Here is a 21,901-nt window from a genome sequence, read left to right on the forward strand (position 1 = left end):
GGAACTTCCTCCGGCAGGCCATTCCATGGGGGGGCGGGGGGCATTACAAAGAAAGCATGCCAATGGGCAATCGTGGATCTTGTCCCTTTTGCAGGGTGGATGCTCTGCTCAGATAAGCAAAAATGGTTGGGGTGGGACATAGGCGGAGAGGCCTTGTACACGGGAAGGTCCAAGGCCAAGGCGGTCTCTGTTGGTGACAGCCAAGAGCTCGATTTGAGCCTGGCGACTGATGGACAACCAATGAAGTGACTGCAGAGAGAGCAGGCCTTCTCGATAAAAGCACCCCAATGGTGGAACCAGCTGCCGGAAGAGGTGCGGGCCCTACAGGACATTAGCCAATTCCGTAGGGCGTGCAAAACCGCCCTCTTCCGGCTAGCCTTCCAAGATGGAACCTGAAATAACACCATGCCATCACTAACATCAATATAGCCGAGATAGCAATAAGATGAGATTATTTTAGATTGATTTTAGACTTTTATATTATGTATACTCAATGGTAAATTTTAAATGGTATAGAAATGTATAATTGTTTTACTGTTCAATATGGCTTTTGCCACACCCAGTAAGCCACCCTGAGCCTGCCCCGGCGGGGAGGGCGGGGTATAAATAAAATTTTATTATTTTTATTATTATTATTATTATTATTATTATTAGAATGGGAGTAACAGGGATACTCTGCCTTGCTCTTGAGAATAACTGAGCTGTAGCGTTCTGCACAAACTGGAGTCTCTGAGTTGATTTGAGGGAAGACTTACGCAGAGGCGTGAGCCTGTTCTACGGGAAAGGCGGGTTACAAATCACATCAAATGAAAATAAATAAATAAACGAACGAACGAAAGGTAGTCTCCCTGTGCAAGCACCAGTTGTTTCCAACTCTGGGGTGATGTCGCATGATGACGTTTTCACGGCAGACTTTTTACGGGGTGGTTTGCCATCGCCTTCCCCAGTCATCTACGCTTTCCCCTCAGCAAGCTGGAGACTCATTTGACCGACCTCAGAAGGATAGAAGGCTGAGTCAACCTGGAGCTGGCTACCTGAACCCAGCTTCCGAAGGGATCGAACTCAAGTCATGAGCAGAGCTTAGGACTGCAGTACTACAGCCTTACCACTCTGCGCCACAGGGCTCTTAACTCAGCTTAGAGGGAACCCTAAAAGGTAAAGGTAGTCCCCTGTGCAAGCACCAGTCGTTTCTGACTCTGGAGTGACGTCGCATCACGACATTTTCACAGCAGACTTTTTACAGGGTGGTTTGCCATTGCCTTCCCCAGTCATCTACGCTTTCTCCCCAGCAAGCTGGGGACTCATTTTCTGACCTCAGAAGGATGGAAGGCCGAGTCAACCTTCCGCCGGGATCGAACTCAGGTTGTGAGTAGAGCTTGGACTGCAGTACTGCAGGTTTATCGTTCTGCGCCACGGGGCTCCTAAAATAAATAAACTGGAGTGCATTATATTGGCTTGCTCTTGATGTCATCGTGACCTGCAGTCCAAGTGGCCAGATCAATTAAGTTTTTTCTTCTTTGGCTAATTCCTTCACATAAACTCCCACTTTTATTCTGAACCGATACAGCCTTTGAGCAGTTCTCCGAGAGCTCTCCCAGCCCCACCCACCACACAGAGAGCCTGCTATGGAGAGAGGAAGGGAAGGAGATTGCAAGCCGCTCTGAGACCAAGTAAAAGGCGGGGTATAAATCCAATCCCCTCGTCCTCCTAGTTTGGTCTAGTGGTTAAGTGCACAGACTCTTATCTGGGAGAACCTGGTTTGATTCCCTACTCCTCCACTTGCAGCTGCTGGAATGGCCTTGGGTCAGCCATAGCTCTGGCAGAGGTTGGTTGTCCTTGAAAGGGCAGCTTCTGGGAGAGCTTTCTCAGCCCCACCTAACTCACAGGATGTCTGTTGTGGGGGAGGAAGGTAAAGAAGATTGTAAACCACTCTGAGACTCTGATTCAGAGAGAAGGGTGGGTTATAAATCTATAGTCTTCCTCCTCTTCTTCTTGAGAAACAGGTTTGCCACCCCAGTTAGAACCGGGTCTGAAAACAAGCAGAGCCTGAAAATTGTCTACTGTGCAGTAAGAGAGAGACAAGAGAAAGATAATGCTGGATGTATAGCCTGGATCCACAGACCCCACAACTCGTCCTGCACATTCCAGGAGCCCTGGGGCTTGTGTTTATCGCACAGCAGTCCATCCCCCCCCCACACACACTCTCTGCCATATGGCGAGTGACTCAGAAGCCCAGAGGGCTTTCAAAAGCAGTTCTGCAATATGCCATGGGTTGTCATATGGCATGAAAGCAAGAGAAACAAAATCCCGCGGGGCAACTAGCTTGGGGGATGCCTAAATCAGGTCTTTGGATCTCAGTCCTCGTCTGGGAGAATCACCTGGGGTGTTCCTCACCAAGTGAGAAGTGTGGCCAGACAAGTTCTGTTACAGGAAACTGCCAGTTTGAGGCACTGCCATCTGAGGAGGAGATGACCAAGGCGTTTGCTGACAAGAACAGCCCTTTGCCGCTGTCTGAAGCAGCCAGGCAGTATTTTTCCTAGAGTTATTTTAAGGACTGCTTGTTTCACTGCGTCTGGATTTTCTTGTTCAATGACGACCAGGGCACAGTGGCAGAGCTCATGCCAGAAAGAAGGGCATCCTTTACCTGTGTTAAAAGCAGGTCATTTCTCCTCTCATTTTAAAACAGCAACATTTTAAACTTATAATTGTAGATATGCATCAGGCTCTGGCATCGTGCTGGAGTCCGGGGCCGTCTCCTTCTCCAGAGGTCCTTTAGTGCAGCTTGCCCTGGGAGAAGAACCTCAGAAGAAAGTGGGGGGGGGGCATTGCAGCACCCTCTTTCACTCCTGCCAGTAACCTCTCCCTGCTTGCCTTAGGTGAGGTTTGAACCTTCCTCCCCGGCCTTCCCAGGGTGCACTTTTTAAAGCAGGGGTCCCCAACCCCCGGGCCGTGAACCGGTACCAGTCCGTGGCCTGTTAGCAACCGGACCTGGAGTTGTATATTTCATTATATATTACAATGTAGTGATAAGAATAAGATGATGACGTTGGATTTATACCCAGCCCTCCACTCCGATTCTTGGAGCAGTCACAATCCCCTTTACCTTCCCTCCCCACAACAACCCTGTGAGTTGGGAGGGGCTGAGAGAGCTCTCCCAGAAGCTCCCTTTTCAAGGACAACTCCTATGGGAGCTATGGCTGACCCAAGGCCATTCCAGCAGCTGCAAGTGGAGGAGTGGGGAATCAAACCCGGTTCTCCCAGATAAGAGAGCTCTGGCTGACCCAAGGCCATTCCAGTGGCTGCAAGTGGAGGAGTGGGGAATCAAACCCGGTTCTCCCACATAAGAGAGCTCTGGCTGACCCAAGGCCATTCCAGCAGCTGCAAGTGGAGGAGTGGGGAATCCAACCCGGTTCTCCCAGATAAGAGAGATCTGGCTGACCTAAGGCCATTCCAGCAGCTGCAAGTGGAGGAGTGGGGAATCAAACCCGGTTCTCCCAGATAAGAGAATTGATTCCCCACTCCTCCACTTGCAGCTGCTGGAATGGCCTTGGGTCAGCCAGAGCTCTCTTATCTGGGAGAACCGGGTTGGATTCCCCACTCCTCCACTTGCAGCTGCTGGAACGGCCTTGGGTCAGCCGTAGCTCCTGAAGAGCTGTCCTTTAATAGGCAGCTTCCATGAGAGATCTCTCAGCCCCACCCACCTCACAGGGTGTCTATGGCAGGGTGGGGGAGGTAAAGGAGATTGTGACCACTCTGAGACGCTGAAATTCAGAGTATAGGGCAGGATATAAATCCAATATCATCATCATCTTCTCCTCCTCCTCCTCCTCATTGGTGTGACGTAATCCTGCCATCTGGCCTTAGATCTCTTTGGCTGTTGCAATAAGAGAGAGGTACTCTGCACCTGCTCAGAGGCCCCCAAACTCCCAGAATAGGCATGTGATGGAATGAGAGACCACATTAGCGTATTTATGCTGAAGCTGCAGATTGGTTTTCCCCACACAGGATAAAATGCCAGATGAAAACAGGCGAACAGGTGCAGGTTTCCACAGCATGAAGGACAGATAAATAGCAAAAAGGGAGCAATTATATAGCTGCAGAATTGTTCTGACTGAACAGCGAAGCTGCAATTGACAAAGAGAGACAGAGATGATGATTCAAAGGTTCACAAATTACTCAGAAGAAAACTGGGCCCATGAGCAGACCTCGCGCACATCTTGCGGGGTGGGGCCTTTTGAAAACATCCTAATTCTGTTCTCAGAAATAAATCCCATTCCTTTCGATGGACCTTACTTTCAATACTGTTCATTACAATATTTCCGTTAGGAACATAACCTATATCAAACCAGTGGTTCATCTAGTCCAGTATTCTGTCTAAAAAGCCAACAATGGGGCACAGAAGTCAAGCCCTTTCCTTGATGTTGCCTAGGGGCGCCAGTCCCCAGATGGGGCAAAGGATCCACCATTTTTTGGGCTACTCTCAGACGCTGGCCAGCGGGGAAGCCCCAAGCCCAACAGTCATCCGTGGCCCCTATTTTGAAAGAGTGAGTGCTGTGACCTCCTGCCTCACAAGCCATGAATAATTAATAAGATACTGGATTTATATCCTGCCTTATACTCCGAATATCAGAGTCTCAGAGGGCTCACAATCTCCTCTACCTTCCCCCGCACAACAGACACCCTGTGAGGTAGGCGGGGTTGAGAGAGCTCTCCCAGAAGCTGCCCTTTGAAGGACAACTCTGCCAGAGCTGTGGCTGACCCACGGCCATTCCAGCAGCTGCAAGCGGAGGAGTGGGAAATCAAACCCAGTTCCCCCCAGATAAGAGTCTGCGCACTTAACCGCTACACCAAACTAGTGTGGTACACCAAATTTGTGGCTTGAGGAGCAGGTGCACGGGGCACTCACTCTTGCCGGGGGGGAGGACAGCCCACTCCTGCCCTGCAAGCAGTGAATTTGTCGCTTGCAGGGCAGATGTGCAGGGTGCCAACTCTTTCCAAGTGGGAGCACGCACACCTGCCATGTGAGTGACAAATTTGCGGCTTTCAGGCCATGCACGTGTGGAGCCCGCTTCTTCTCCAACCTTTAAATGGTTGGGGGAAAGCAGGGAGCACGCACACGGCACTGTGTCCCCAATGCATTGATGTCACTGCTGGGGAGAAGATGAGACCTGGCAGCCTTCCTCCTGACACGAGGCTTCAGAGGCTGAGTGCCTCTGAATCCGGAGGTTCTCTTTAGGAGCCTATGATGGACCGTCCTCAATGAATCGATCTAATCCCCTTTAAAAGCTGTAGATGCGTGCGGCCAGGGGTCATTTTGTAGAAAAATAGGTGGCGGGGCTCATTAGCACAACTCATTAGCATATGCTCCCCCCGCCCCCAGCCAAAAGCAACCCTATGCAAGAAAGGAGAGCCCTGGGCGAGCGAGGCCTGCTTGGGCTGGCTAGAGACCCAGCCAGCCCAAGCAGGCCTCGCTCGCCTGGGGCTCTCCTGGGCCACTGCCCCTCAGTCACATGAGAAAGGGTGATGTGGGCTTCTGCAGGGGTTAATGAAGGGTGTTGGGTGCGTAGCACAGACCCTGGTGGCTGGCTGGCTGCCCGCTCTCCTAACGCTCCTGTGAGCTCCTGCTGAGTCTGAGGCCTGCCCGGGGCCGTCACATCATCATCTGGCAGTGAATTCCACATTTCAATCACTCTCTGTGGAAAGAAGTATTTCCTTTTTCTCCCTCCATCCTGAATCTACCGCCCATCTGCTTCACTGGATGCCCTGGAGTTCAAGCATTTGGGGAGAGGACGCAAATAATCGTGCAAGAATACAAGCCACGTATCCTTCCTTCTGGAAATAAAACCACGCAGGCCTGTGCTTCAAACTGAGCAGAAGCAGATCTCTGCTACAGGAGTCAAGAGCTGCACGTTTAAACCGATAAGGGGTTTGTCTCCACTGTGGAAGATCCGGGTAGGCAGGGTACAAACCCAAGGTGTGTTGTCAGTTCCCCAAGAACAACAAGTAAAAAAAATGTAAAGCTGGAAGAACCTTCAGCCAAAGCCTCACTTCTGAGAGCTGCTATCTGTATAAATCGATGGTGCGGTCTCATTTGGAGCACTGTGTGCAGTTCTGGTTGCCGCACCTCAAAAAGGATATTATAGCATTGGAGAAAGTCCAGAAAAGGGCAACTAGAATGATTAAAGGGCTGGAACACTTTCCCTATGAAGAAAGGTTGAAACGCTTGGGACTCTTTAGCTTGGAGAAACGTCGACTGCGGGGTGACATGATAGAGGTTTACAAGATAATGCATGGGATGGAGAAAGTAGAGAAAGAAGTACTTTTCTCCCTTTCTCACAATACAAGAACTCGTGGGCATTCGATGAAATTGCTGAGCAGCCAGGTTAAAACGGATGAAAGGAAGTACTTCTTCACCCAAAGGATGATTAACATGTGGAATTCACTGCCACAGGAGGTGGTGGCAGCCACAAGCATAGCCACCTTCAAGAGGGGTTTAGATAAAAATATGGAGCAGAGGTCCATCAGCGGCTATTAGCCACAGTGTGTGTGTATGTATAAAAAAATTTGCCACTGTGTGACACAGAGTGTTGGACTGGATGGGCCATTGGCCTGATCCAACAGGGCTTCTCTTATGTGACACAGAGTGTTGGCCTGGATGGGCCATTGGCCTGATCCAACAGGGCTTCTCTTATGTTCTTATGTGACACAGAGTGTTGGACTGGATGGGCCGTTGGCCTGATCCAACAGGGCTTCTCTTATGTTCTTATGTGACACAGAATGTTGGACTGGATGGGCCGTTGGCCTGATCCAACAGGGCTTCTCTTATGTTCTTATGTGACACAGAGTGTTGGACTGGATGGGCCGTTGGCCTGATCCAACAGGGCTTCTCTTATGTTCTTATGTGACACAGAGTGTTGGACTGGATGGGCCGTTGGCCTGATCCAACAGGGCTTCTCTTATGTTCTTATGTGACACAGAGTGTTGGACTGGATGGGCCACTGGCCTGATCCAACAGGGCTTCTCTTATGTTCTTATGTGACACAGAGTGTTGGACTGGATGGGCCACTGGCCTGATCCAACAGGGCTTCTCTTATGTTCTTATGTGACACAGAGTGTTGGACTGGATGGGCCACTGGCCTGATCCAACAGGGCTTCTCTTATGTTCTTATCTGAACCTCCGTGTGTTAATCCAGATACGAGAGAGAGGTCCATAAAGGGCATAGAATTACTGGTGCCGGGGCCTTCCAGCTGGTCACCTGGAGGAACAGGGGTGACAGTTGGGGCTTTGATGTTTGAGTTCCAGTTTCTTTCACTCATGAAACCTAATGAAGTTAAGAGTCCAGGGGCACCTTTTGCCAGAAGTGTCGAACTCGTTCGATATGAGGGCCAGATCTTGACTTTGTTGGGCCGGGCCATGCGTGTCATAAAATATATTGCCAGGTCAGGGAAATATAACCTTTATAAAGAGCACAGAAAAACACACACACTCAGCCTAATCCACCTCACTGGCTTGCTGAGCCTCAGCCAACGGAAGGAAGAGAGGCTTGGCAGCTCTGCTGTGCAATTGAGAGAGCCTGGCAAAGCTAGCTCTCCTCCCCCCACTTCCTCCCCAAGGGAGGAGCTTTGCTCTGTAGCTCCTGTACGATTGAGCAAGGCTGGCAAAGCAAGTGGTGATGCAGAAGGAAGCAGACAACAGTGAGTTGCTCGCGGGCCTGATAGGAGCCCTCTGGGGGCCTGGTTTGGCCCCCGAGCTGCATGTTTGACTCCCCTGTAAGAACAACAAAGTTTATTCTGGGTGTATAAGCTTTTGTGTGCACATGACAGCTTATACTAAGCCAAAATGAAACTCTGATGGTCAGAAAGGTGCCACTGGATTCAAACTTTCAATCTATCTTCAAGAAACCTAGTTACCCATCTGGAAAGCAGCATCAGAACGAACTCTTGATTCAGGACAATTCTTTCGGGCTTCTGTTCACTCTGATGAAAGCAGCCACCATCATCCTACCACTGAGCTCTATCCAAGTCTAACGACAGCCTATGTTAGATAACAATGTTACCTGGCTACAGAATGTGAATGCCTCAGATTCCTAATTCTGCCACCGTCCACGTGGTTTTGTGCTTGTGAATAGGAAGACTCTGGCTAAGCTGATGCAGCGATACAGGATGTTCACAAACATTCCATCTGTTCAGGGAACAAAGTTGTCAGAAAGCCTGCCTTTTGCCAACTACTGAGAAGGAAGAGACAGTCATTCCTTTGAGTGCAATTAAAACCAGAGTGCCTGGGAACAAAGGCTACTTTATGGGACAGGCTGAGGACCAGGAAGAAGGCAGACAAGTTAGGAAGCAAGATAACCCAGAAGAGGTAACAAAGCAAAATCTAGGAAGGGCACAGAAAGAGCTGAGAAAGAAGAGGGTGGAGGAAAAGATGATGGAAGGGGAAAAGAACAGAGGAGATGGGGAACTGAGGCTACTGGAGGGAGTCGAGCGGGGATGTCGAACTCATGAGGGCTGGATCTGACATAAATGAGACCTTGTTGGGCCAGGCCATGTGTGTACCTACTTAAGATTAGGTAGGAAAGAAAAGGTCCCCTGTGCAAGCACCAGTCGTTTCCGACTCTGGGGTGATGTTGCTTTCACAACATTTTCACGGCAGACTTTTTACGGGGTGGTTTGCCATTGCCTTCCCCAGTCATCTACACCTTCCCCCCAGCAAGCTGGGTATTCATTTTACCGACCTCGGAAGGATGGAAGGCTGAGTCAACCTTGAGCCGGCTACCTGAAAACCCAGCTTCTGCCAGGATAGAACTCAGGTTGTAAGCAGAGCTTAGGACTGCAGCACTGCAGAACACAAACACAATTAAAGATTTTTTTAAAAAAAAACCCTTAAAATAAAACATGCTTAAAACATTAGCTCTTGCTGGTCTTAAAGGTGCTTTCTTTGAATTTCTCCCATGGGATCCAGGAAACTGGGCAAAGGAACATAAGAGAAGCCATGTTGGATCAGGCCAAGGGCCCATCCAGTCCAACGCTCTGTGTCACAGAAGAACATAAGAGAAGCCATGTTGGATCAGGCCAATGGCCCATCCAGTCCAACACTCTGTGTCACAGAAGAACATAAGAGAAGCCATGTTGGATCAGGCCAATGGCTCATCCAGTCCAACATTCTGTGTCACATAAGAACATCAGAGAAGCCATGTTGGATCAAGCCAGTGGCCCATCCAGTCCAACACTCTGTGTCACATAAGAACATAAGAGAAGCCATGCTGGATCAGGCAAGTGGCCCATCCAGTCCAACACTCTGTGTCACATAAGAACATAAGAGAAGCCATGTTGGATCAGGCCAATGGCCCATCCAGTCCAACACTCTGTGTCACAGAAGAACATAAGAGAAACCATGTTGGATCAGGCCAATGGCCCATCCAATCCAACACTCTGTGTCACAAAAGAACATAAGAGAAGCCATGTTGGATCAGGCCAGTGGCCCATCCAGTCCAACACTCTGTGTCACAGAAGAACATAAGAGAAGCCATGTTGGATCAGGCCAGTGGCCCATCCAGTCCAACACTATGTGTCACATAAGAGAAGCCATGTTGGATCAGGCCAGTGGCCCATCCAGTCCAACACTCTGTGTTACAGAAGAACATAACAGAAGCCATGTTGGATCAGGCCAGTGGCCCCTCCAGTCCAACACTCTGTGTCATACGGTGGCCACAAAACTCAGGCGCCATCAGGAGGTCCCCCAGTGGGACCAGGACACTAGAAGCCCTCCCACTGTTGCCCCTCCCAAGCACCAACCATACAGAGCATCACTGCCCCAGACAGAGGGTCCAGGGGTCCCCAGGGGTCCAGGAGGCGGAGGAGCCTCAATTAATGAAGCAAACTGAGGTTTTGCTCTGCAGCTCCTGTGCAATTGAGCAAGCCTTGCAAAGCAAGCTGAGATGCAGAAGGAAGCAAAAGAGAGGGGCAGAAGGAAGCAGACAAGAGCCAGTTGCTCAAGGGCCTGACAGGAGCCCTCTGAGGGCCTGGTCTACATGTTTGACACCCCTGGAGTAGAGGATACGAAATGCAAAGTACTGAAAGGTAAGGAAAAACTGTACGAGATGAGAGACACCAGTGTTAGGGGGAGTGGCAAAATGAAATGCATAAAAAGCAAGTACCTAGGTGTCAAGGGTCCTTGCCATTTTTATGTTTCTGTGTACTGAATGTCTTAAGAATGAAGGGGGGAGATGCACCATGCCTGCTTTGCCCAGCTATGCTCTGTTCTCTGCAACAAATACTTGTATTCATTTCATCCCTGCAGAAAGGAGTCGGCAGGTGCCTCAAGGTCACATTTATCTTTTTGCAGAGACATCTCAACTGCCAAGGGTCCAGTAAGAAAGGGTGTTGGTGGGAACAAATGTGTATAGTTCCATGCAGGCTTTTTGCACTGTATTTGGCAGGCTGCATAACAGCCCTGGATAAGGTATAGAAGACTGGTCACCTCACAAGTAAGCCAGTTCTGTATTGCTACTGTCATGTATTGCTACTGACCTATCTAGCAATAAAGACAGCTTTCTGACCACATTGGAAGTCTTCTTTAATTGAGGATAGTCCCAGAGCTGACACTAAGGAAATAACGGGGAAGATTAACCCACTGCCTGGGCTTTTTTTGTTGCCAATCCTCCAAGAGCTTCTTGTAAACAAGACCACCCTTTTCAAACAGGCATTCATGAACGGCTGACCAAGTCCACAACGAAACATCAAAATGGTCCAGTCTGGAGATCCGCCATCATTACACAAACTGACAGGCATAGCGTCGATTAATAATGGTACTGTCAGATCTAACTTAATGTTTTTAGACTTAGTAACTGTTTTAACTAATGTATTAATCGGTTTGGGGTTAATTTAATGGTTTGTTAAATGTATTGTTATTTTGCTGTTGTTAGCCGCCCTGAGCCTGCTTGGCGGGGGAGGGCAGGATACAAATAAAATTTTACTTACTTACTAAACCCTGTAATGAGAGCCCTGTAAGCTCTTAGAGCAGGAGTGGCCAAACTTGCTTAATGTAAGAGCCACATATAAGAGGGGTGTGGCCTACTATGCAAAGGAGTTCCTGCTAAAAAAAAAAAAAAGCCCTGAACTTGCAATGGAATCTCATGTATTTTTACGCAGAAGAAAACCGCACTGACTGCAAGGGGCCTTACCCAGTATCTGTACACAGAGTTGCAATATTATGCACCTTCTCTGACGTGAACACAATTCTGAGCAAATACGTATAGGACGACCCTATCAGGAATGCAGTTTCCAAGCTCCCCGCTCCACACCATGTCACTCCAGTATGATCCAGTCCCAAGGGCTGCAAGCGGCCCCTCTCAGAGTGTCTGCCTCGTTTCTGCAGACCTAAGCGACTGCGAATAGCCTTCTGCTGCTGCACATACGTGTATGAAAAATATGCAGAAAGCAGGATCAAAATCATGAGGAAATGTGCATCGTTAGACTACCTGACCCCCCCCCCCAAAGGGAGATACTCGCTGGAACGAAAGACATGCTGGGGAGTTGGTGTGCATGGCTGCAGAAGATGGTTCCCGGCTTCCCCTCAGAGGCCTAGGAATACATCCCTCCTGTTTGTTCAGGAGAGTGCATGGATGCCCTCCGTCAAGGCACAGCGATTTGTTCCCTTGCTGTTGTGCATCTGCGTCCCTTGCAAAAACCCCTGCCTCTTGAACACCTGAAGCTGCCTTACACTGAATCCATCAAGGTCAGTATTGTCTACTCAGACTATGAAAAAAAAGGTTAAAAGAGGCTAGAGCTCTTTAGCTGGGAGAAATGATGACTGAGGGATGACAAGACTAAGGTTTACAGAATTATGCATGGGATAGAGAAGATAGAGAAAGAAGTCCTTTCCTCCCTTTCTCACAATACAAGAACTCGTGGGCACTCCGTGAAATTAATTAGCGGGAGACTTAGAACAGATCAAAGGAAGTACTTCTTCACCCAAAGAGTCATTAGCATGTGGTATTCACTGCCACAAGAAGAGCTACAAGCATAGCCAGCTTCAAGAGGGAATTAGATAAATATACGGAGCAGAGGTCCATCAGTGGATATCAGCCACAGCGTATTGTTGGAACTCTGTGTCTGGGGCAGTGATGCTCTGTATTCTTGGTGATTGGGGGTGGCAACAGCGGGAGGGCTTCTACTGCCCTGGTCCCACTGATGGACCTCCTGATGGCACCTGTTTTTTGCCACTGGTTGACAAGAGTGTTGGCCTGGCCTGAGCTTCTCTTGTGTTCTTATGACTGGCAGCGGTTCCTCGTGATCTCAGGCAGAAGTCTTTCACATCACCTATTGCCTGGTTCCTTTAAATGGAGATACCGATGATTGAACTTGAAACCTTCTGCATGCAAAGCAGATGCCCAACCACTGAGTCACATCCCCTCCCTTGGGAGATTATTACCTTCCCTGCCATTGCCAGTGGCTTGAACCCTTACTTGGGAGAGTGTGTGAGCTTTTCCTGGAGGTCTGGAGGTAAGTAAAAACCTAGATCTCCGAATCTCTGTTCCCTGCTTGAAGGAGGGGGGGGGGAGAATGGAGGAGACTGGACCATCCTATTGTCTCTAGGTAGACTTATCAGGATTTCTTAAGAGATAGCTGAGGTGAGGCTGGAAAGCCACTGAACTTGCCTGCCTGTTCTCTGCCCAGAAAGAAAAACTTTAAAAACCTCCTGGTAGAGGCTTTACTCAGGTCCAGGCCTCGTCTACCCCCCCAAAATGCATTTCTTCACATCAGCAGCAACATAGTGGTGAGGCCTGAGGAGGTAAAGAGAAATGGCTGGAGGAGCAGACCCTGGTTGGCACCAACCACCCTTCCCTCAGCAGCCCATTCACACACATCCCATCCGGAGACTCCCATCTCTGCAGAAATGGAGGAGGATTTCTTGTACTATTTTTCATACACTTTTAAAGAAACATGCAAGGAAGCCAAAAGGCAGAAGCAGCAGGATACTTAAAAGCAATCCCCAATTACCTGCTCAGACACATGAGCAAGAAGCATCTTCCAACATCTGGCTACGGTGGCTCAGTGGTAGAGCATCTGCTTGGGAAGCAGAAGGTCCCAGGTTCAATCCCTGGCATCTCCAAAAAAGGATCCAGGCAAATAGGTGTGAAAAACCTCAGCTTGAGACCCTGGAGAGCCGCTGCCAGTCTGAGAAGACAATACTGACTTTGATGGACCAAAGGTCTGATTCAGTATAAGGCAGCTTCATATGTTCACCCACCACCTGGAGAAAAGCATTTCCTGTCTACTTCCGTTTGCATTTTTAAGCAACGTACACAGGGGAGAATGAACACAAGAAGGGACCTTAAAGATGAGAGGGTTAAGCTGAATTGTACAATGCTTCAATGATCTTTTGAACTATCCCAATCGGACAAGGAGTGGGGGGGAAGCCCCACCCCCCTCCAATTACAAAACTGAATAACCTCAATTGAATAGAAGCATTTTAAAGATCCTTTTCCTTCAGCATCTGTGCTGTTAGCGATTGGGCAGAGACAGCCCAGCTCGAGAGTAATTAGGCTACATGGAATTTCTAACAATTAATGTACTGCTTTTATATGGCAAAGGGAAGCCCCGAGCAGACCCATCTTTTGGCTCTGCTCCTGAAACGACTGCATCATAACCGCTTTCTCACAGAACCGCTGCACACAGATATCAGATGCACTTAAAATAATAGTTCCGTACTGCTGCATTTGGGCAGGGAATTACTGCAGGCATTCTGAGCCTGACGAATTAATGCCAGCTCCTTAACGACCCTTGCTGAGAAGAACCAAGCGAAGGTATACAAAGATGCCTGTCTGTTTTGGAGCATCGATTCCCAGGCTTTCGGTAAAAACCTACAGACACGCTCTGCTATTCTTACAAGGAAAGGAACAAGTTTTTCCCTTTAACCAGCCCCACCCATTACACTACCACCAGCACCAGAAGAACCAGACGTGCTGTGATGCAATTTCCAGGTTGCCTCTTTCAATAGCGTTGCTGCAGTATTGCGCTGCCCGAGATGACAGTCGTGCCACAAATAAGCACACAATTCCACATTCGACCTTGTGTGGTGCTCCCCCCCCCCCCGCCTAGCATCTGATGCTTTCCTCATGAGCTGCAATCTGTGGGGAGCAAGAGCATATGAGGTTCCGAAAACGCATCGCTCGAATCAACACCCTTCTTGCTTTCCCACCAAGGTAAAGTACAGTCTGCTCATACAGGCTTTGCCTCTCCAGCATTGAAAGACATGCATTGAAAGGGGGGGGGGCACGCAGATAGACTGCAGATGGGTTACATTTCTCAATTCTTTCACCATTAACTCAACTTTCTCGGTGCTGGGCGGCTGGGCAAAGGAATCAAGCCCATTCTGATATAATTCCAAATAACAGCGCCTGGACAGATCCTGCTACCTGACCAGCATGCAGAGCCCTCTGCTCGCCAACCGAGCATCCGTTGCAGTGCAGCGCTCACTGAATAAACAGCTTGATCCCTCCCCACCCCTACCCCCCACCCTTGCTCCTTTTCCCCAACAGAAGCAGCGATGGCAGTAAACGCTTATTAAACACAAGTCTCTCTTCCCAAGTATTCATCCCACGACAAGTCTCAGGATTCATCAATCTGGCTGGCTCTTGTCCCGTCAACACCGCATCGAAGAGTCACAGAAGGGAATGAAGGAAGTCGCCCGGCTGGAACAAGCCATTTCTATTAAGAATATTTAAAAGTGAGCCCTTTATTTCCCACCGCCACCAATACACTCTGCTGCAGTAATCTTAAGTGGGGGGGGGAGCCTCTCGTACAAGACTAATTCTACACAGGAACCACAGAGAGAGATTTATTCAGAGGGGGGGGGTTTCCCACAAGAGGGAGAGCTATAAAATATTTCACAGAAAAAGTCAACCATAATCTAGGGCATCAGAAAGAGCTACTGGATTCAGTTGCGGTACCAGTCATGCAGACCGTATAGAAAACAGCTGGCAGCAAAGAGAGAACAGGGAAGCATCCTAAAAAGGAGAGAAGAATATAAGAATAAAAAAACCCAGCACTTCTATGCAAAGGGCCCTGAAACCAATCGCACTGGGGGGGAAATAGGAAAGGACAGCAGAACTGGTATGGTAGAGCTAGAGAATCTTTAATGCAGTTGCACAACAGGGAGATGTATTTCAAATTCCCTGAAGTCAAGACCAAATGCACACAGGGGTCTGGGACTCCGCTGATGTATTTCTTCCTCTTCCCACGCATAAAAATACACAGCGACGACCTACACTGTAAGAAGGCTGTGATTATTCCGAAGGCAAGAGCTTTTGCACCCAAAAAGACACCGGCATTCAAATATGTCACAAAGAAAGGGGAAAAAAGTAACTTGTCATTGGAATCTTCAACAAGGATCATCAAGCAGATAGGATATATAAGGATATAAAACAATGCCCCCCCCCAAGGGAGGACAGCGAGAAAGAGGGGAAGGGATGGAAGCTGTCTGAGGAGGGGAACAGAGCTCCCCCTACTGGGGCACGATGGGGTGGGCCAGCACTAGAATAAATATGGGGGGGGACAAAGAGATGGTTTACCAGGCTGATCAATACTTGGAGGCAACAGAGGTGACTCAGCCACTGGTCCTGCTACAGTAAGTGAGTCTCTCCTACAAGAGGGAACAGAAGGGGCGCCCTGCTGTAGTTTTAGACTGTAAGCTACTTGGGGCGGGGGACCATCTTTCTGTCTCTTACTTTGGAAAGCACCTTGCGGAACCAACAGTGTGCTATCAATAACAAGGAAGTAGAGAACAGCTCTGTCAGCATAACCTAGGGATGCCAACATCCTGGTGGGACCTGAAAATCCCAGGGGGAGGTATTTGTGAGTTTCCTGCATTGCGCAGGGGGTTGGACTAGATGACTCTGGAGGTCCCTTCCAACTCTTATGATTCTATGATCCCCCGGTACTACAGCTCATCTCCAGACTGCAGGGATCAGTCCCCTTGAAGAACGGGATGCTTTGAAGTGTGGATTTTATGGCATTATATCCAGTCCCTGTCCTCTCCAGGCTCTCCAGAAGTTTTCCAACTTTGATTTGGCAATCCTACTTCCATGCCCCACTGGTGGCCAGAGGGAAGCTGGCAACCTGAGTGCAACCATTTGGTTCAAGTCAGTCAGCTGCAGCAGCCGCTCAGCAAAGGGCCAGGTCTGGGATATTCCCAGCATTGGCACCTATTCTGAGTCAGCAGGAAAACCACTTGGATAGCTGTCATACTTAGCACCAAATTACTCTGAAAAATGCTGCAACGTGTGAGAGGGAATGCAGGTAGGTGCTCAAAACCAACAGTTAGGATTAGAGGAGGGGGTTGAGTTAAGCCACCGCGTCAAGATACACAAATGCCTGGGGCTTCCTTGGGTGAGAAAGCAGAAAAGAGCAAGAGTCCAGCAGAGCCTGAAAGACTAACAAAATCTGCAGCAGGGACGGAGCTTTTCTTCAGCCTGAAGAAGTAAGCAGCGACTCATGAAAACTCCTCCCCTGCCACAAATATTGTTTCTCTTCCAGGAGTTCCTGGACTCTCGCTCTTTTTTTACTGCTACAGACAGACTTAACACAGCTACCCATCCGGATGCATCTCCTTGGGTGGGAAAGGCAGACCTGTTGAGAAAATAATGCACAGGAGGGGGTTTGTGTATTTTAAAAAGAACCAACATTTCGACTAAGCATCGCCAGGGCTGATCTTTTCGCCAGTCTTCGGCCACACCAAATGCAGCCTTTCCACACACGTGCGTGTGCGCATATGGAAAAGGAACACTACACAAGACCACGCCAATGCCTTCATTCATGGATGCTTCACCATACGCTTCTCCTTTTGGGAAAAAGAAAGACCCTTCCCATTGTTCCTGTGCAGATATTTATAGAGAGAAAAATGTGCCTCTCATCTGGTTGCCAGCATATCCTGCCCCTTTAATAAAGGCTCCAAGTTTGAAGATGGGCAGCTGATGCTCTACATGGTATTGAGATCAAGAACGCCGCTTGGTAAAACAAGACCCGACCAAGCTGATGCTGTACATGGCATTAAGATGAAGAACACCGCTTGGTAAAACAAGACCCGACCAAGCTGATGCTCTACATGGTATTGAGATCAAGAACGCCGCTTGGTAAAACAAGACCCGACCAAGCTGATGCTCTACATGGTATTAAGATGAAGAACGCCGCTTGGTAAAACAAGACCCGACCAAGCTGATGCTCTACATGGTATTAAGATGAAGAACACCGCTTGGTAAAACAAGACCCAACCAAGCTGATGCTCTACATGGTATTGAGATCAAGAACGCCGCTTGGTAAAACAAGACCCGACCAAGCCTCTTTGTATGCAAGCAGCTCACAACGAAAGCCAAAAATCTCACCGCACAGGCTTACTCTGAAGCAAACCCCATTGCAGGGGTAGCCCCGCTTGCTTAAGGTGAGAGCCACACAGAATAAACGTCAGATGACTGAAAGCCGCAAGACATGAACTAAATAAAAAATGAAAATGAAATGAAACATGAACATCAGATGTCTTGAGAGCCGCCAGACAGTAGGGAAGGAAGATGATAAGAGAGAGAGAATGAGAATGGATGGATATGGGAGGGAGAGAGGGAGGTAGAAAGAAAGCAACTTTAAATGCATTCCCCATTTAGCATTTAAACGCCTTCTCCAAGCCAGCCAGCAGGGGTGGTGAGAGCCACAGTACGTGTGAAAGAGCCACCCCTGCCCCATTGCATCGCATGGGCCTCGCTCCCTGGTCAGTGTGCACAGAGCAGCAGAACAAGGACGGAAACAGGAGCCGCCGGCTTTGGGGAAGCCCTCACAACAACCCTGCGAGGTAGGCTGGGCCAGCCTGACCCCTGCGGAGGGGGCGAGGGAGACCCCGGGGAGGAGCCCTCGTCTGACACCTCCCTCCCTCCCCCTGTCAATCAGCGGCCGGCCCTCTCACTCACCCGGCCCGCCATCTTGTCCCGCCGCCGCCGCCGACTGAGGGACTGGCAGCAGCGCGAGCGCGGAGGCGGCCCGGGGGGAGGAGCCAGGGCGGGTGACGTCGGCGCTCGCGCTCCGCCCCCTCCCTCCTTCCCTCTCCTCGCCCACTTCCGCTCTCTAGCTGGGGTTGAGTTGGCGTGGAGGCGGCACTTCCGGTTGGCGGCCGAGCGAGCCAATGAAAGGGAGCCTGGTGCCGTCGGTGAAGGAGAGCGTCACTTCCTGTGCTTTGAGACCGCTGGGGGAGGGGTTGTCAGTGGATAGGGTTGCCAATCCCCAGGTGGGGGCAGGGGATCCCCCGGGTTGCAGGCCCTCCCCCCGCTTCAGGGTCGTCAGAAAGCGGGGGGAGGGGAGGGAAATGTCTGCTGGGAACTCTGTTGTTCCCTATGGAGATTTATTCCCATAGAAAATCATGGAGAATTGATCTGTGGGTATCTGGGGCTCGGGGGGGGGCTGTTTTTTGGGGTAGAGGCACCAAATTTTCACTATAGCATCTAGTGCCTCTCCCCAAATTACCCTCCAAGTTTCAAAAAGATTGGACCAGGGGGTCCAATTCTATGAGCCCCAAAAGAAGGTGCCCCTATCCTTCATTATTTCCTATGGAAGGAAGGAATTGAAAAGGTGTGCCGTCCCTTTAAATGTGATGGCCAGAACTCCCGTTGGAGTTCAATTATGCTTGTCATAGCCTTGATCTTGGCTCCACCCCTAATGTCTCCTGGCTCCACCTCCAAAGTCCCCAGATATTTCTTGAATTGGACTTGGCAACCCTATCAGTGGGTGACTAGCTGTGTTGCTCTGAAGCAGCGGAACAAAGAGGGAGCGTGATAGGCAGGGGTCGTTTTGTAGAGAAACAGGTGGTGGAGCTCATTAGCATCCTATTAGCATTTCCCCCCCCAGCCAATGCAAGAAAGGAGAGCCCCGGGCGGGGGAGGCCTGATTGAGCTGGCTAGAGATCCGTGTGTGGGTCAAAAGGCCAGCAAGCCACCCAAAATCACACAAGTGGAGAAAGGGTGGCATGGGTTTCTCCAGGGGTTAATGAGGGCTGCTGGGGGCATGGCAAAGCCCCTGGTGGCTGGCTGGCTGGCCAGCCGCTCTCCTCATCCAGGGATTGTTATGCAGCTGCACCTGCTACTCAATGGACAAGGGGGGTGGGGAGGAAGAAGGAGAACCCTCAGAAAGGTTCAGGAGCTGTGTGAGGCCTGGTAATAGGGTCTCAGTTGGAACACAACTTTTAAGAAGTGTAACGCTGAGTATAAACCTGCATGCGCATGCACACCCCTTCAGATACATAATCTGCATTAGGATACATAACTTCCATGTATCTGAAGAAGTCCGCATGCGCATAAAAGCTTATACTCAGCATTACACCTCGTTGGTCTTAAAGGTGCCACTGGACTTCAGCTTTGTTCAGCTGCTCCAGATCAACAGTGCAGTTAATTACTCTCAGCATTCCACGATTAAGAAAGGTACATCTGCCCATCAACAAGTTTGATATTTATTCGCTTCACTATGTCCCCTCCCCCTGAAATTAAACCCAAACAAATGCTGACCCATATGAACTAAGCTTGTTGCTGCTTGACCCTTGCATCTGTTAAACATCTTCATTAAGTTATATGCTAATTTGCTGCTCACTCTCTACATGTATGTAGAAGAAGAAGATATTGGATTTATATCCTGCCCCCCACTCCAAAGAGTCTCAGAGCGGCTCACCATCTCCTTTCCCTTCCTCCCCCACAACAGACACCCTGTGAGGTAGATGAAGATATTGGATTTATATCCCGCCCTCCACTACGAAGAGTCTCAGAGCAGCTCACAATCTCCTTTTCCTTCCTCCCCCACAACAGACACCCTGTGAGGTAGATGAAGATACTGGATTTATATCCCGCCCTCCACTCCGAAGAGTCTCAGAGCGGCTCACAATCTCCTTTCCCTTCCTCCCCCACAACAGACACCCTGTGAGGTAGATGAAGATACTGGATTTATATCCCGCCCTCCACTCCGAAGAGTCTCAGAGCGGCTCACAATCTCCTTTCCCTTCCTCCCCCACAACAGACACCCTGTGAGGTAGATGAAGATATTGGATTTATATCCCACCCTCCACTCCTAAGAGTCTCAGAGCGGCTCACAATCTCCTTTCCCTTCCTCCCCCACAACAGACGCCCTGTGAGGTGGGTGGGGCTGAGAGGGCTCTCACAGCAGCTGCCCTTTCAAGGACAACCTTTGCCAGGGCTATGGCTGACCCAAGGCCATTCCAGCAGGTGCAAGTGGAGGAGTGGGGAATCAAACCCGGTTCTCCCAGATAAGAGAGCTCTGGCTGACCCAAGGCCATTCCAGCAGCTGCAAGTGGAGGAGTGGGGAATCAAACCTAGTTCTCCCAGATAAGAGAGCTCTGGCTGACCCAAGGCCATTCCAGCAGGTGCAAGTGGAGGAGTGGGGAATCAAACCCGGTTCTCCCAGATAAGAGTCCGCACACTTAACCACTACACCAAACTGGCTCTCCATGTATGAACTGGGAACTTCCATTTCACTATATCTGATTAGTGAACTTCCATTTCACTATATCCCTTGATTAAAACTTTGTTGGACTTTAAGGTGCTACTGGACTTGAACTTTGTTCTGGTCTATAGTAGCTGAACAAAACAGGAACCCAGTGGCATTTTAAAGGCTAGGGAAATTTATATTGGGTTAAATGTAAAAATATATATACCATTTGTCTTGGAAACACAGAAGCTTTTTTTGCAGGATCTTGGATCCTCCACGTTTCTCGGTTAAGGGGGAAATGCTGTTCAAACCCATTACAAACATGATCTGACTCCAGTGGTAATAAGAGAAAGTAATTTTCCTTACAAAACTAGAAGCTCATTTTAAATGATGCATTCATGTAGGTACATTTAACTTACTGTGAACATGGCATCTAAAGAAGTGTGCATGCAAATGAAAGCTTATATCAAAAATAAAAATTGGGGGGGGGGCTGAAAGGTGCCTGCGTGGACTCAAACTTTGGTCTTTTAACTTTTTGTTTTAACGTATAAGTTTATTTTTTAAATTCCAAGTTGTACCAAACTTGTTGGATGAAGTCGTATCAAGTAGATTAATTCCACACATAACAAAATTCTACTGTGCGTAAAGTACTACGGTATATATAACTTTGTAGAACAGCTTAACTTCGGAAGGGTTAACTTGCATCAGCTCCAAGAACAGGTAAGAGAGAGAAGAGACATCCTGTATAAGATGAAACAGAAAGCAAGCAATGGTTAAGGAGACTCAGCATTTTATTTTAACCCATAGAAGAGGGGCAACTGTCAAATGTCCCATAGTGAGAAAAATGTTCTTAACTCTTTCCCTCCCAGATCCTATTGCATGCAGAGGTACAATATCCAACAACTTATTCTGTCATAAATTGTCATTTGTCGACACTAGCTTCAACAGCTACAAGAATCTGACCTTCTGGTGAATCTGGGCTCTGACTTAGGAAAGCCAGCATTAGGCTGTGGTTAAGGGCATCAGACTTTAATCTGAGAACTGTTCGATTCGCCACTCCTCTGCATGCAGCCACCTGGGTGACCCTGGACCAATCCCAGTTCTTTCAGCCCCATCTGCAGGTGTCTGTTGTGGGGATAGGGTTGGCAATCCCCAGGTGGGGGCAGGGGATCCCCCGGTTTGGAGGCCCTCCCCCCGCTTCAGGGTCGTCAGAAAGCGGGGGGGAGGGGAGGGAAATGTCTGCAGGGAACTCTTATTCCCTATAGAGATTTATTCCCATAGAAAATCATGGAGAATTGATCTGCGGGTATCTGGGGCTCTGGGGGGGCTGTTTTTTGGGGTAGAGGCAGCAAATTTTCAGTATAGCATCTAGTGCCTCTCCCCAAAATACCCCCCAAGTTTCAAAAATATTGGGCCAGGGGGTCCAATT

The 21,901-nt window shown here is 49.2% G+C and overlaps 1 protein-coding gene across 1 annotated transcript in view; it reads right to left on the bottom strand.

The window, feature by feature from the left end:
- NSF (N-ethylmaleimide sensitive factor, vesicle fusing ATPase) overlaps nucleotides 1–17,998 on the bottom strand; it is a 159,891-nt gene extending 141,893 nt beyond the window's left edge. Inside the window, exon 1 of the mRNA XM_060255915.1 lies at nucleotides 17,958–17,998. Coding sequence (XP_060111898.1) covers nucleotides 17,958–17,969 — 12 coding nt within the window. The 5' untranslated portion in view covers nucleotides 17,970–17,998. The remainder of the gene's footprint in view (nucleotides 1–17,957) is intronic.
- Nucleotides 17,999–21,901: the final 3,903 nt, after the last annotated feature.

This window comes from Heteronotia binoei, chromosome 15 (genome assembly GCF_032191835.1).
Source record: "Heteronotia binoei isolate CCM8104 ecotype False Entrance Well chromosome 15, APGP_CSIRO_Hbin_v1, whole genome shotgun sequence".
Lineage (NCBI taxonomy): Eukaryota > Metazoa > Chordata > Lepidosauria > Squamata > Gekkonidae > Heteronotia > Heteronotia binoei.